This window comes from Ictidomys tridecemlineatus, chromosome 2 (genome assembly GCF_052094955.1).
Source record: "Ictidomys tridecemlineatus isolate mIctTri1 chromosome 2, mIctTri1.hap1, whole genome shotgun sequence".
NCBI classification, from domain to species: Eukaryota; Metazoa; Chordata; class Mammalia; order Rodentia; family Sciuridae; genus Ictidomys; species Ictidomys tridecemlineatus.
The window spans coordinates 158246771-158261924 of record NC_135478.1 but is presented as its reverse complement, the minus strand read 5'-3'; the positions used below and the strand labels follow the sequence as shown (position 1 = coordinate 158261924).

The window sequence follows — 15154 nt, the reverse complement described above, 5'->3', positions numbered from 1 at the left end:
ATTTTCCTTCTTTACTGCTTAAAGTTATGTTGGGTATTCTACTGTACTCCCCTCCCTCAAATTTACACATTGAAATCACACCGTCTACTACCCCAGAATGTTACCTTGTTTGGAAAAAGGGTCATTGCAGATATAATTAGTTACTATATGGTCATACTGGAGTTAAATGAGCGTTAAATCAGTATGACTAGTGTAATTATTTAAATAGGGGAAATTTAGACAAAAAAAATAGGCATCATACTATATAGACACTAGAGTTATGCATTTACAAGCCCAGAAACTACCAGAACTTAGAAGAGAAGATGCACTGTCTTGTCAATATCCTGATTTTGACATTTGGCTTCTAGAACTGAAAAGCAATAAATCATTGTTTTTCTAAGCCAGGCAGTTTGTTGTGTTTTATTACAGTCGTCCTAGGAAATGAATCCAAGTTTTAACACAGGTTTGTGTTATAATGGGTTTGGGTTGGATTTCTTACAAGATCCAATTCAACAAATTTGTATTACTACCATAACAGGCTTATAGATTTGTTTTGCCTATGCTCCTGTGCAAATTTTTTGGGTTATCACCCGTGTCTTTATATCCTTTATCAGTTTAGAGGCATTGGGTTTCAAAGAACTTGACTTTTTCACTAACTAGATGTATAATTCAACTCACTGATCTTCAGTTCCCTGATGATAATTATATTTGACCTAGAGAACCATAAACTTATTTATGGTGATCAAAAGAGATAATAAGCAAGCCTCAGCAATTTAGTGAGGCCCAAAGAAATTTGGTGAGACCCTGTCTCAAAATAAAAAAAAACATAAGAAGGGCCTGGGGATGTGGCTCAGTGGTTAAGTACCTCTGGGTTCGACATTCATTTAAGGACAGTGTTTTGATAGCCAGAAAGAGCTAAGCAAGGGAGATCACAGAAAAGGATATTATCAGATAGCTCAGGGTTGTCCAGTGAGACAGAAAAACCTTAGAACCAGACCATATTTCTAGTAGTGGTTGTTCTTATTCCCCTTGTGCAAGGAGTTTTTAGAGAACTTTGTTGAGCATTGTATTAATCCACTGCTGTCACTACAAAGAAATACCCCAAAGAAAAGATGGCTTATAAAGAGAAGAGGCTTACTTATCTCACAATTTTAGTTGCTGGAAATCCAAAAATATGATGTGGGCTCTGCAAAGCTCCTATCTTGGCTGTGTAAGCTCATGGCAAAAGTGGATGTGGTAGTAAGCAATCACATTCCAGACAAGAAACCAAGGAGAGCAAATGGGGATCTACAGTTCCTTCTGGGGGCACACTTCCAAAGGACTAAATACTTTCTACCAAGCTTAAACTCTTAAATGCTCCATACAGCCCCAGTGTCACCACCATGGAGATCAAGCTCCCAACACAAGAGCTTGGGTGTACCATATCCAAACCATAGTAAACATCTTACTAACTGATGTAATATGATTGAAAGGAAAAACAAAAACAAAGGAGACTGTCTTTCCAGATGTGCACTCTAGGTACTGTTATTGAAAGTCAGTTGATCTATTTGTGGACTTATTTCTGGGCTTTCTATCCTATTCTACTGGTAATATGTCTGTTTTATGCTAATACCTTGCTGTTTTGATTACTGTAGATCTGTAATATATTTTGAAATCTCTTAGTGAGATGCTTTCAGCTTTGTTCTTTTGGACAAAGATTGCTTTGGCTCTTTAGGGTATTTTATGCTTCTGCTTGAATTTTAGAATTTTTTTTCTGTTCCTATGACAAAAGACATTGGAATTTTGATAGGAACTTTATTGACTCTATATCACTTGTGGGAATAGAAAATTATAATATTGATTCTTCTAAAAATGTATGAGCATCAATATCTTTCCATTTATTTTTTTCGTTGGTGTTTTATAGTTTGCAGTGTAGAGCTTTCACTTCCTTGGTTAAATTTACTCCTAAAGTAGGTTGTATGTTTAATTCTTTTTGTTGCTATTACAAATGGGATTTTTTCCTTAATCATTTTTTTCAGATAAATCAGTGTTAGCATATAGCAATGCTGCTGAGTTTCATAAGTTGATTTTATATCCTGCAACTTTACTGAAATTTTTTTATCAATTCTAATAATTCTTGGTATATGTAGTGTTTTCTAAATATATAATCAATGTTTTCACAGAAGAATGAAAATTGATCTTTATATAAGAAACTTGGAATGGGCTAAAAACTTAAATATAAGACCTGAAATTATAAAGCTAATAGGTAAAAATATAGGGGAAAACCTGCATAATATTGGTTTGGCAGAGATTTTTGAATAAGATTTCAACAGCACAGGAAACAAAAGTAAAAATACACAAATGATATTTTATCAAACTGAAAAGCTTCTGCACAGCAAATGAAATACTAGAGTGAAAATACAACTCACACATTGGAAGAAAATGTTTGCAAAATATATATTACATAAGGGGACAATATTTTATATATAAGGTACTCAAACTATTGAGTTTGAGTTAATATAAGATAATATAACAAATAGCCCAATTAAAGATGGGCAATGAACTGGAATAGACATTTCTCAAAAGAAGAAATAGGAATGATCAACAGACAAATGCAAAACTGTATAACATCTCTATTCAGAGAGAAATGTAAATTAAGACAAAAATGGGATATCAAATGAATTATCAAATGATTACAAAGTGTTGGCAAAGATACAGAGAGAAGGGAATGCTTAACACTGTCAGTACTATTGTATATTAGTAGAACTATTTTGGAAAACATCATTGAATTTCCTCAAAAAATTACAAGTAGAATTACCTTATGATCCAATAATCCTGCTACAGGGATTATATCCCAAAGTAATTGAAATCCACATGCCAAAGAGATGTCTGGACCCACATATTTATTGGAGCATTATTCATAATAACTAAGATATAGAAACAATCTAAGTTTCTATCAGTGGATGACTGGCTTAAGAACTGTGGTACATACACAATGGAAAATGATTCAGCCTTAATATAGGAAATTTTGTTATTTCTGACAATATGAATGAACCTAGAGGCAATTTTTATTGAAAATGGAATAAGCCAGACACAGAGAGATGAATAATGTGTGATCTCATATATATGTGGAAGTTAAAAAATTAAAATGGAGAGAACAAGAGTAGTTAACAGAAGAGGGGAATGGCAGTGTGAGGGTAGAGGTGGAGAAAAACATGTAGGCATTTGTCATCTGGTACAAAGTTAAAGAAGCAATTTCTGGTGTTTCATTGCATGGCAAGATGACTAGAGTTGGTAGTAATATATTATATATTTTAAAATATCTACAAGAGAGGATTTAAATGTTCTTCCCTTAAAGAAAAGATAAATCTTTACACCTATGGATATGCTAATTTTGATGATTTGATAATTCTAAAATGTAAATATATAAAGAAACATCACATTGTACCCTATAAATACACACAGTTACTATTTCTCAACTAAACAATGTTCAAAAAGCAAGGGGTTGAAGTACATGTTACCTAGTCATGCAGAAATAAGAACTGATTTTTAAAAAATTGCTCTTAAAGGTTTCTAATGAAAACTGTTTGTTTGTATTTGAGTTGGGATACATTGTTTGTACATTGCCTTACTAGTTGAGAGTAAATTAGTCACTTTCTCATATTGCTGTATATGTCAAGGTGAGTTTTTAGGCCAAACAAAAGATTGCCATTTGTTTCATGTGTGTCTGATCTTGCAGAGAAGAAAGGAATATTTTAGGGTCTGACCTCACAGAGAAAAATGAACCATTTTTGTAAACATCTTCTATTAGTTTAGTAGGAGGAAATAGAAATAGTTGAGCCTTAAAAAACCAATCATTATATCACATTTATTCAATTTCATACAACTTACCCAGGAAGTATATAGCTGGAGGACAGATTGTCTCAGTGCTGTGGACAAGTTATAGTCCTCAGAACTGTGGTGCACTTGGTGTCCAGCCCAAATAATGTTAACCTCTGCAAAACACATAATTTGAAAGGAGCTATGAAAAAAAGAACAAAGTAACTTCCATGTCCAGTTATGCATGTTGCTCTGTTGAGTGAGGATGAAAAATCTGGAATATCTCTGGAAAAGCTAGCCAACACCATGATAATTGAAATAAGGCTCCTCAAATCATTTTTTGGAAACAGGGAGTCAACAGAGTATAAATAAATAAAAACCTGAAACATAGCCAATAAATATGTATAGCATATATGACATAATTAATGCCTCTAGCAAACTAAAATAACTTCTGAAATTTATACTTTACCAACATATTACAATATGACAGATCATAAAAGCCAACTGGAAATGTGGTAACAATGTAGTCAATGGATAGTGATGATTTTTCAGTATGTGATAACATTTCTAATTAAAGAAGTTTCCTGATGGAAGAAATTAGTACATAAATTTTTGAATGAATTATTACATAATATTATTTCCCGATGGCTTTTGAAAAGTCTTTAAAAATGTTGAAATAAGAAGAAAAATATCAATATTTGGTCCTAAGATTTAAAGTTTTCTTTTTATTTACAGAAATATATTAACTAATGGTTACATAGGGTTTTCCCATACTTTACCAAGATACTATTATATTATAAAACCTTCCCAAATAGTAGATATTGTTCTTATAATAAAGAAGACAATGAATGTTTTTATTTTTATCACACACACTCAAAAGGAGAGTGGCTTGTTTTGCCTACAAGTATGACTTCATAATGATCCTTCAAAAAAAAATTGAACAGAAGAGGCCCAGTGACTTTGTTTTCTGCCCATATTTTTCCTTCTGTAGATATTTTTCATCTTAAGAAAATCCCAGCTAAAAATGTCACATTATATATATAACACTCAATTAAAAACATGTATTTGTTCTTACTTAACCTAACTTATGTTTGGTCTTTTGCTACAAATCCAGGAGATGGAATAGACCATATGATGATCATTGTAGCATTATCAGTATAGATAAGAAATTAAATATCTTAGGATTGGATGTATGGGAATGGAACTATGGACCTTAATTGTGAAAATACCAGTCTATTGATCTGGGCAGTCGCTGTATGCTCTCTGACCACTTTGTTTAGGGAGTTGCCAAACAAAACATGAAAAGCAAAATTATCTTAGTAAACAAGTGATAGCTCAGAGATATAAGAAGAATTTAATTTTGTGAGAGTGAAAATATTATGAACAGGATTATGAATAGGTAGGTTTATCATTTTTTTCTATAGAAATATTTTCATTACCTAGCTTCTGATAAGTAACTTACATACTGAATAATTAATTTTTAATCATTTCTAAAATTGACACTGTATTTCTACCCAAGAAATTAAGAAAATGGTTCCTATACAAATGAGGACTAATTCACCATGATGACCTCTCAAACTTCCCTGCCATAATTTTTGAAATAATTTAGAAGTAAAATCTCTGGCTTATTGATCAATACACACAGCTATACATAAGAGATATAAGAAACCCTGTGACACTTTTTCTCTTCATGTGTTGTGTGGTGTGATTTCAAGAGGTAATAAAGTTGATGAATCTCCTAAGGTTTTAAGACTGTTTACAGATTGAACACTTGAAGCAATCTAAACACTATTTTCCCTTTAGAACACACTCAGCACCAAGCATTTCAGAACTTATTATTTATAAATCTTCCTTACAAGTCAACACATTGTATATTTTTGGACTTCTCAGAATTTAATTTTAAAAATTCATCCTAATGCATCATAAAATAAGTTAACAAGGGGAGGAGCTAATTAGATGAGGTTTCATTAGAGACTCATAATATATATTGGAGCTACTTCCTTATAATCTCTACAGAAGAGAATGGTGGAACAAAGAATCCACAAAGGTGGAGGTTAAAGACCTGTCTTTTTAGTTGTTTTAAAAGCATTTACTTCCTATCACAAACTGTGTGTAACACAAGCCTTCCTTCAATGAAGTACAGCTGTATAAACAGGGTACAGTAACAGGATCCTACCACCTTACCTCTGTCATTTTTTAGAAATGGGAAAAACAAGCAGGAAAACTGGACTTTTTTTTTTTTTTTGCAATTTATATTCAGCCTGGAAGAAAGTTAATTTTCAAAATGATTACAGAAATCATTTTATAAAAAACTGTTCTAATAATTCTTTTGAGAACTAAATAAGAAAAAGTTAATTGTGCATTTACATGTTTATCTTCCCTAATACTTGGACTGACAAATTGTCTGTTGTAAGGAAAGAAAACAAAAGAGGGAAAATATATTATTCTGAATGAGCTTCTTTCTATGAAAAAATTAATTAATATAATTACATGTTCTTTTCAACAACAATATTTTTCTTTTCCTATAAGCAAATTATAGACTGTATAAGTTATGCAATGTTATTATAATTTTTCAATCACATAATTAGAAACAATTATACTGCTTTCCAGTGAGTGCCAAAGTGTAGATTTGCATAAATATATATATTATTAATACCTAGTCAACAATCCAATTAATTTGGCCAAAATTTAAGTAACATTCAACTGTACTGTATTCTTGAGATGTTAACTTTTAAATATTTTAATAAATATAAATGACAGTAAAAACTATCCTTTGAATATTCAGTTTTATAAGATTTTAACAGATACAGCTATGTAATCACTACCACAGTCAAGATGTAATCAGTTTCATCAACCCCCAAGTCTCCCCAACCCACTTTGTGGAGGAGGGAGACAGAATCTATGATGGTCCCTGACTCAGATGATGATCTCATGGATTTTGAATTGATAATGCAATAGGGCAGAATTTTGTGACTTTGGGAGAGGCCAGAGTCCCTTGAATGGGGAGGAAATATGAATGAGTGAGATTCAGGGGGGTGTGGAGGGGATGTTCCCTGGTAAATCCAGTCCACTGGTAGTCATGCTGATTTATAATTCTCTCCATTTGGGTGTGAGCTGATTTAACAACTCCCAGAGAATAGAATGGAAGAGGTAATAGGGTGCCCTTGTTGATATTAAATTTCAAAAAAAAAAAAAAAAAGACAGTAGCTTATGCCACAGTTGCTTACTTTCACTTTTGCATGCTGTCTGAGGAAAGCCAGTTGTGTGATGTGAACTGCATTTTGGAGAAGTGCAGGTGACAGGGAATTGGGAGAGTTGTCTGACTGCCCAGCCAGGAAGGAATAATCTTCTGAGTCCAAATGCCACAAGGTACTGAACCCTGCCAATAATTGGTATGTGGGTTTGGAAGCAGATCTTCCCCCAGCCAAGTCTTCAGATGGCACTGCAGATTACTGAAAGCAGGACCATTGAACTGCAACTTTATGAAGCTTGAGATAGAGGAATATCTCAGCCATCCCCACGTTCTGACTCACAAAAATCATAAGGTGATAAAAGTGCCTTATTTTAGGCTACTAAATTTGTTATAAAACAATAAAAAAATAATGCAGAGGTCTACTCTGATCTCTACTCTCTGCCCCTGGCATTAACTTATTTGTTTTCTTATAGTTTTACCTTGAGTATGTCATATAAATGAAATCATAAGCATTTAGCTCTTTGGCATCTGACTGCTTTTGTTTATCATAATATGTTAAAAAATTCCCCCATTTTGTGGTGATTATTGTAGTTTGTTCCTTTTTATTGCTGAGCAATATTCCATTTATATAAATGTGCCAAATTTGTTTTGTTGTTGCTGTTGTTTTTATTTATTCATGTGAAGAACATTTCAGATGTTTCCTGTTTTCTGACAATTACACATAAAGCTTCTGTCTCCATTGTCATTGAGATTTTGTGTGAACAGGAGTCTTCATTGAGGAGTAGGATTGCTAAGCTGTACAGTATGTTTACATTTAGTTTAAGAAACCATCAGATGCTTTTTCCAAAGTGGCTGTATATTTTTGTATTAGCTCCAGCAGTGTGCAAGTAGTGTTCAAGTTGTTGCACATCTCTGGAAGAACTTGAAATCATTCATTTTATTTTTATTTAGTTATTTGATAGTCATTATGATCACATTGAAATGTTAATTTGCATAGCTGTCACGGATAATGATAATGATCCATGTGTTTATTTGCTATCTGCAATCTTATTTTTGAAGTAACTATTAAAAATGTATGCCCACATTTAGTTGGATTGTTTTCTTCAGGAGATATCGATATATTCTCGATATATTTGATATATTCTGCATACAAGCCCTTTATTAGATATGAGACTTCCATCTATTCTGTCCTAGGCTGTAGTTTGACTTTTCATTTTGTAATAGTATCTAATAAAGAACAAACTTTAAAAAAAATTTGCATGAAAGTTAATATACATACTTGAGATTTGTATTAAGTTATAACTGTGTTTAACAGAAAACAAAGATTATTTTGGAGAAATGTTTTAGAATAATGTGAAATCTGTTTGTGTCTAGAAGTTAGTCATCTATATAGGCTATACATCTAAACATATACATATATCACTCTCAGTTCATATGTTGTCACCTATGGATTGTGGAGAAGTGACCCTTTAGGTTAATTCAAGATATAAACACAGGTCTACATAGAATTTCTACACTTATATATGACAGCCATTTAATTCCCAATACTGGGCAGGCCAGAATGTCCTGGGGCACCTTTGGATTGATGGTGTTGCCTTCACTCATAGACTGGAAAAAACAAAAACAAAAAACAAAACAAACAAACAAACAAAAAAACAGTGTGGGGCCTGGGGTTGTAGCTCAGTGGTAGAGTACTCGCCTAGCGTGTGTGAGGCCCCAGGTTCGATCCTCAGCACCACATAAAAATAAATAAATAAAATAAAGACATTATGTCCAACTACATCTAAAAATAAATGTGATTTTTTTAAACCCAGTTCTAAAGATGAAAGATGTTACAGGAATTGGGCAAAACGTTAGTATACTTGGTTCCACTAAAAACATGTAAGTCATATGTTATAAAACATTGCCCTACTCTTCAGTGACTATGGAACATACAAGCTGTGTCTTAGATCTTAGTTTTGTTTTGCTATAACAGAATATCTGACACTGGGTTATTTACACAACCAGAAATTTATTTCCCATAATTCTGGAGGCTGAGAAGTCCAAGATCGAGATACTAATAAATTAGAGCCCATTCTCTCTTCTCCCAAGATGGCAGCTCTGAATGATCCTTCCTCGTAAAAAGTGGACGCAAATGTTCTCATAGGGCCCAACAGAAGAAGAGGGCAAGGGCAAATATAATCCTATAAAACCCATTTCATAGTTGTGTTAATTCATTCAAGAAAGTGAAGCCCTGCATGTCCCAAACACTTCTTAATGGAGACCACCTCCTAACAGTGTTGCATTGGGGATTAATTTTTTACACCTGCATTTTGGAGGAGATAAAAATATTTAAACTATTGTGAGCTGCAAAGGTCTTTAGGAGTCAGATAGTCCAAACTTTAATTTTATATATAAGGAAAATAAGCTTAAAAGGGAAAATGGAAAAAGAGTTTCATTGAAGTGGAAATTTTTTTCTCTCTCTCATCAGCAATTTATTTGATTCACTCTCCCCTGGGATTTTATTTCTCCTTCAGAAATGGAGATGACTGGATCTACCGTTCTAGTATTAGAGTAAAATGGCACATATTTGGTAATTTCCAATACATGAAAGATATATGAAACTCAAAATATTCTATTGAATGATAGTGCTAAACCTCTTGAATTGAATCAACTGTGCATTGCCTTTACCAAGAAATCTAACAATATAATATACCAAGCATTTCACTTTTGAATTAAAACAACTGCCACTGTGAATTTGGGACTAATCAGCACAAGTGAATTATTAGAAGTTCATTCCATCTCTTCCCAATAACTCAGCAGGATTGATATACCATTTCAAAAAATTAATTGAGCTAAGCAAACATAATAAAGCAACTGATGCAAGTTATAAAAATAAATCTGTCCTGATAAAAACAATGAATATATTCCCAATATATTCCGTATCTTCTGCTCTTTGACTAATAATGTTATCAATTGCATTATCTCAATTTCAATGACTTTCCAATGCAGCAAATGAAGTTATGATGACAAAATCGATGATATTGTTGATTATTATTATTATTTTTAGTACTAGGATTAAACCCAGGGACACTTAACCATTGACCCACATCTCCATTCCTTTTTTTAAATTTTAATTAGAGGCAGTGTCTTGCTGAGTTACTTAGGCTCTCGCTAAATTGCTGTGGTGGTTTTGAGCTCACAATCCTCCTGCCTCAGCCTCAAAAGCCTCCGGGATTATAGGCATGCACCATGGTGCCTGGTTTATATTGTTAATTTTTTTATGAGTAAAGCCTGACATTTCCATTATTTTTCTAACCTTTTTCTAACCCACTTAATATTAAAACACAAACTGCTGAGTATTTATAAAATACTCAATCAATTAGAATAAAACTGGTAAGCTGGCCAGCCATATTTTATACATTTTACATATTTCCAACTATCTCATCATAGAAACCACTCAACTGGAAAAAAATGAGCAAACTTTTTATCTTTTATCTAGACATATGACCACATGTAGACATTAAGTCATCTCTCTAGAGGTGGTAAAAAATGAGTGTACTAAAATTGTCATGAATACTAAACTGTCCTTCTAATTGTTTTGGGAATCACACTTTAATTCATTCCTTTCTTTTTATTTAAGTTTGGTGGAAACTTTTAAGTCCTAAAATGAAGAATTTTTAAAAAGGCTTTTCCATTTGTTTGACTATGCACTTTCAAAATTTAAACAAGATACAATAAGAAATAGCTTTTTAACATAAAGCAAAAAATAAGAATTTGTCTTTCCAATCAAAATTTTGTTTCAATACAGTGTAAAAGTAAGAAATAATGTAGGGATCATCATTGACTCATATGAACAAAATGCCAAAAAAATACAAATTGCATTGATAATTATGTTATTACTACCTAAAGAATTCATTTGTTGTTTTCTCTGATCCATAATGGGGCAGGGAGAGTTTAGCAAGGGAAAAATGGAAGAACTTTGAATTGAGCAGAGGGGAGGGTGAGAGGAGTAAGGATGTGTAAGAAGGAAGATGGTAGAATGAGATAGATGCTATTACCCCATATATGGGTATGATTGCACAAACAATGTGAGTTTACATTTTGTACAACCAGAGAAATAAAAAAGTGCTCCATTTGTGTAAAAAAAAATTTTTTAAAAGAATTAGTTTGTATTATAGATAAAAATAGTAATTTAAAAATATCAGAATTTCAACATATGCTCATTTTTGTCCACTTTGTTCTATAATAAAACCATTTTAAAGGATCTAAATATTAAGAGTAATTTTAAGATTCTATTTCATGTGTGAGTTTATAAAAATTAAACTAGTTTTAGCACTAGTTTATTGAAATTCTAGCATATACAAATCTTTGCTTACATATTCTAAAAGATGAAAGCACAGAATAAAAGAACAAAAAAAATATAATAGCCCTCACAAGGCCTATCACAAGATAAAAACATAAAAACCATATGTATGTCTGATACTAGAAAGAAATAATTGCAACCTATTAAAATAAAAATTCTCTATAAATTGCTTGTCTTGTATCACTTTATGGGATGCTACATATAACCAGGGCTTCCTAGTAGGTAAGAGTACATTAGTTACTCTATGCCTAATAAGGCTAAATGACCATTTCCCTATCTTTCTATTTTATCCATTCTCAGAATGTCCTAACAATGAAACTGCAAAATGTCTCATGCATTCAAATTTGGGTCATTGCCCTAATTATCCCAATAGTTAGAATTGTCATAAAAGTCATTCTGCATCCTTATTCAAATATGAAATTAATTAATAATAATTATAACAGCAATGATCATAAATCTGAAGAGCACTTAGCATGTACTAGGGAATATTTTAAACATTTTCCATATATTAACTTATATATTTCCCTAAAGGTGTCATTTTATAGAAGAGGAAATGGAGATACAAGGAGATTTAATAACTTGCAGAAGGTAATTCAATATTTTTATTCCTATTACATATTAATAATTTTTGTTATTAGTTGTAAAGTCAGTGTTTTCTAGCTCCATTGCACCTAAGTGAATTTATAGGATCATTTCCTAATGTAGTGTGAGTGGAAATGCTGTGTGTCATGTGATTCAAGGTAAAAATCAGGTGTGCTCTCTCCACACTTTCTCTCTTCTCTAACTGCAAGCAACATGCAGAGTAGTCAGTGGAAGACACTAAGGCCCTGGAACATACAAAGACACCAGATGGAGGAATTCTGGGTCCTCAAAAAGCAGCAGGGAGAACAGCACCACCACTGACCCTACTGAACTGGGATGTGATTTGAAATTTAAATCTTTATTATGTTAAGTCACTGAGATTTGTTATCTTTTAGTGAACTAACTTTAATACCTCCTCACAGGTAATTTTTCTTCTTAATACAAATGAATGTGATGTAATAACCACACATAATACCAGTGATTGCACTACATCTATGTTCTACCACTCAGTGTTTCTACAGACTGACATGGATAGGGAAAGCACTTTATTAGATGCCAGGCAAACTATTATGTCTTAAAGCCACTTTCAATTAGCATAGCTAGTTTTTCTATCACCAACTTCCCAAAATAACTGCTGCAAAGATATGGCTCTAGGAAATCCAAAGCTACCCTGGGACTTTTTGCTCCCTTTATTACCTTGAATCATCCATCACTTCATTCTAATGAGGAGATTAGCTTTGCCTTGGAGCAGTTGATTATAACAGGACTGAACATACCAAAGAAAGAAAAAGAAGACTTGTGTTTTATTGTTAGCATGTACAACTCCAGCCCGTTCCCATTTTCTGTCCAGAATGCCCATTGTCTTTTCCAAAATTATTCCTGTTCTTAGACCTTAGTCCTTTTATCATTATCCTGTTTTAGAAAACCCAAGTCTGACTTTAATTTTTTTTTTCAAAAAGACAATGAATTGGATTATTGTTTCTACCATTTTATTAGATTCATATGTAACTTTTTTTTTTCCTTTTATTATCTAAGAGTGTAAGGAATAAGGTGAGAGAATGGGCAAGTTGCCAGGTCAAGCAGTAACAACTCGGAAAGAACTTCAGCAGGATTGAAGGGTTGTCTTGAAGCAGCAGGAGGGAAGCTATATGACTGCTTCTGTTCCCTAGGACTCAGAGTATAATACTAGGGCAGAAGGTCCTAAGGCAAGCAAACCCACTAGGGGTGGCAAGGGAAATAGGTCCTGAGAGCAATAGAACTGAAGTGGGGTGGGGACGGGGCAGGGGGGTGTGGGAGGGAGGGTGGAGACCTGAATGAATGTTAAGAACAAGGATGAGATTCTGCTACATATTGGATGTGGTGTGTCGCTAAAAGTCCATGTGAAACTTGGTGTCCAGTGTGGGATATGGGAGGTAAGTGAACTTTGAATTCGAAGGGTCTAGAGAGAGGTCTTTTGGTCAAATATTGGAGATAACCCTGAAGGGATTAAGGTAGTTCTTGTGTTATTGTTAGTATATCTCATGAGAAGTTTATTATAAAATCTGACCATGGCCCTATTCAGCTCTCTGGATTCATGTTTCTTGATGTGATCTGTTCTTCGTGCCCAAGTCCTGTTATTAACATCTACCATGTTGTAATGCAGCCAAGGAAGGTCCTTACCAGAGCTGAACCAAGGCTGGCACCATGCCTTTGAACTGCCATATAATAGTTAGCTAAGTTTCTTTTCTTTGTAAAGTTAGCCCATCATTGATATTTTGCTATATCAATTTAGTCAATACAAAATTGACTAAAACAGACCTCCATAGTCCTTACTTCTGATTTCTCTCCACACTTTATCATCTTTAACCAATTCCAACTTAGAGTCCTTGTCCAAAGCCACAAAAAAATCAAACCAACTGTATGTTTTTTATTTCTATTTTTGTTGTTATTCTTGTTGCTGTTACTGGGGATTGAAACCAAGGATGCCACACCCTCAACTCTTTCTAATTTTATTTTAATACAGGCCTCCCTAAGTTGCTTGAGTCCTTGATAATTTGCTTAGGCTAGTCTTGAACTTGTCATCCTCCTGTCTCAGTCTCCTGAGTCACTGGGATTATAGGCATGCCCTACCATGTCCTCCAAACCAACTATTTCTTGAAATTAACTCCATATTTCCCTTATCCTGCATCAGGCAGGTAGAAAAGAAATTAAGATGGAGTTATCTCCTTCAAAGTCAGGGAGAGACAAATGTTCCTTGGTTTCCCAAGTGGAAAAGCAGTTCTCAGAGTATTATTGAGTATGGTATTTACATCACATAGTACAATATTTCAGTTTCATGATAGTTACAAATCTGTATACCAGCAGATCTGAGAACCTAAGCTTACAAAGATACTTTCTTTAAGAAAAGATCTTCAAATTCCTAAAAAGCCATTTTGTAACCATGATTTCTGGCACTTTTTTTTTTTTATGCCAGGGATCTAACTAAAGGCTTGTACAATGTAGGAAAGGACTCTACCACTGAGAATCACCTACAACTAAGATTTTTTAAATACCACTCATTCATAGCAGGAAAGTGCTTGCATATATGTTTTTGGAACTATGAAAAGGGAAGGATAAAGGTATATCTATGAAGAAAAAAGGAAAAAGGGAAGATTTGGTACATTTTTTTCAAAAACATAATGACAGAGAAAAAATACAATGTAATTTTAATATATAGGCAAGCATACTACGTATTGTGCCCTGTGTGTATTTATGTATATTTGATAAGATACATGCTTTGATAGCCATTGAAATATATACAGTTTTATATTTCAGTACTATAGATACATAGTATTATGTTAATGGTTTCACCAGTGAACAGAAGGTAACAGTGTATTGTTCAGACATGAGAGCAGAGAGTGCCACTTTGACCCACAATTTGAAGCCACTGAGGTTTAATGCCATTTGTCCATCTATATATACTATCTAACACTTTCAAACCATGAGATAAATTGGCCGCCTACTACCCTAAGAAAAATTTACAATATTTGACTATATTATCTATTTTATTAAAGGTGATTGTCAAGGTTGACTAAAAGTCATGTTATGAATAAGGGAGTCTGATTTTAGTAGATAGTCTTCTTCTTCTTAGTTCCATCATTATGCATTTATATCCTTCTACTGCCAGTCATTCTGAATATTAATACTGAACAAGATCAAATAATCATTTCAACTTCTCTCAGTTCAAACATATGTTTCCCTAGCCCCTGGCCATAAACCCCTGGGGAATTCTGCATTGT

At 33.3% G+C, this 15154-nt stretch overlaps 1 protein-coding gene across 6 annotated transcripts in view; it reads right to left on the bottom strand.

Annotated features, from left to right (window-relative positions):
* Positions 1-15154, bottom strand: part of Agmo (alkylglycerol monooxygenase) — a 325071-nt gene that overhangs the window by 211025 nt on the left and 98892 nt on the right. For all 6 annotated transcript variants that reach the window (XM_078040035.1, XM_078040034.1, XM_078040037.1 and 3 more), the window contains exon 5: positions 3850-3953. In XM_078040035.1, coding sequence (XP_077896161.1) covers positions 3850-3953 — 104 coding nt within the window. The remainder of the gene's footprint in view (positions 1-3849; positions 3954-15154) is intronic.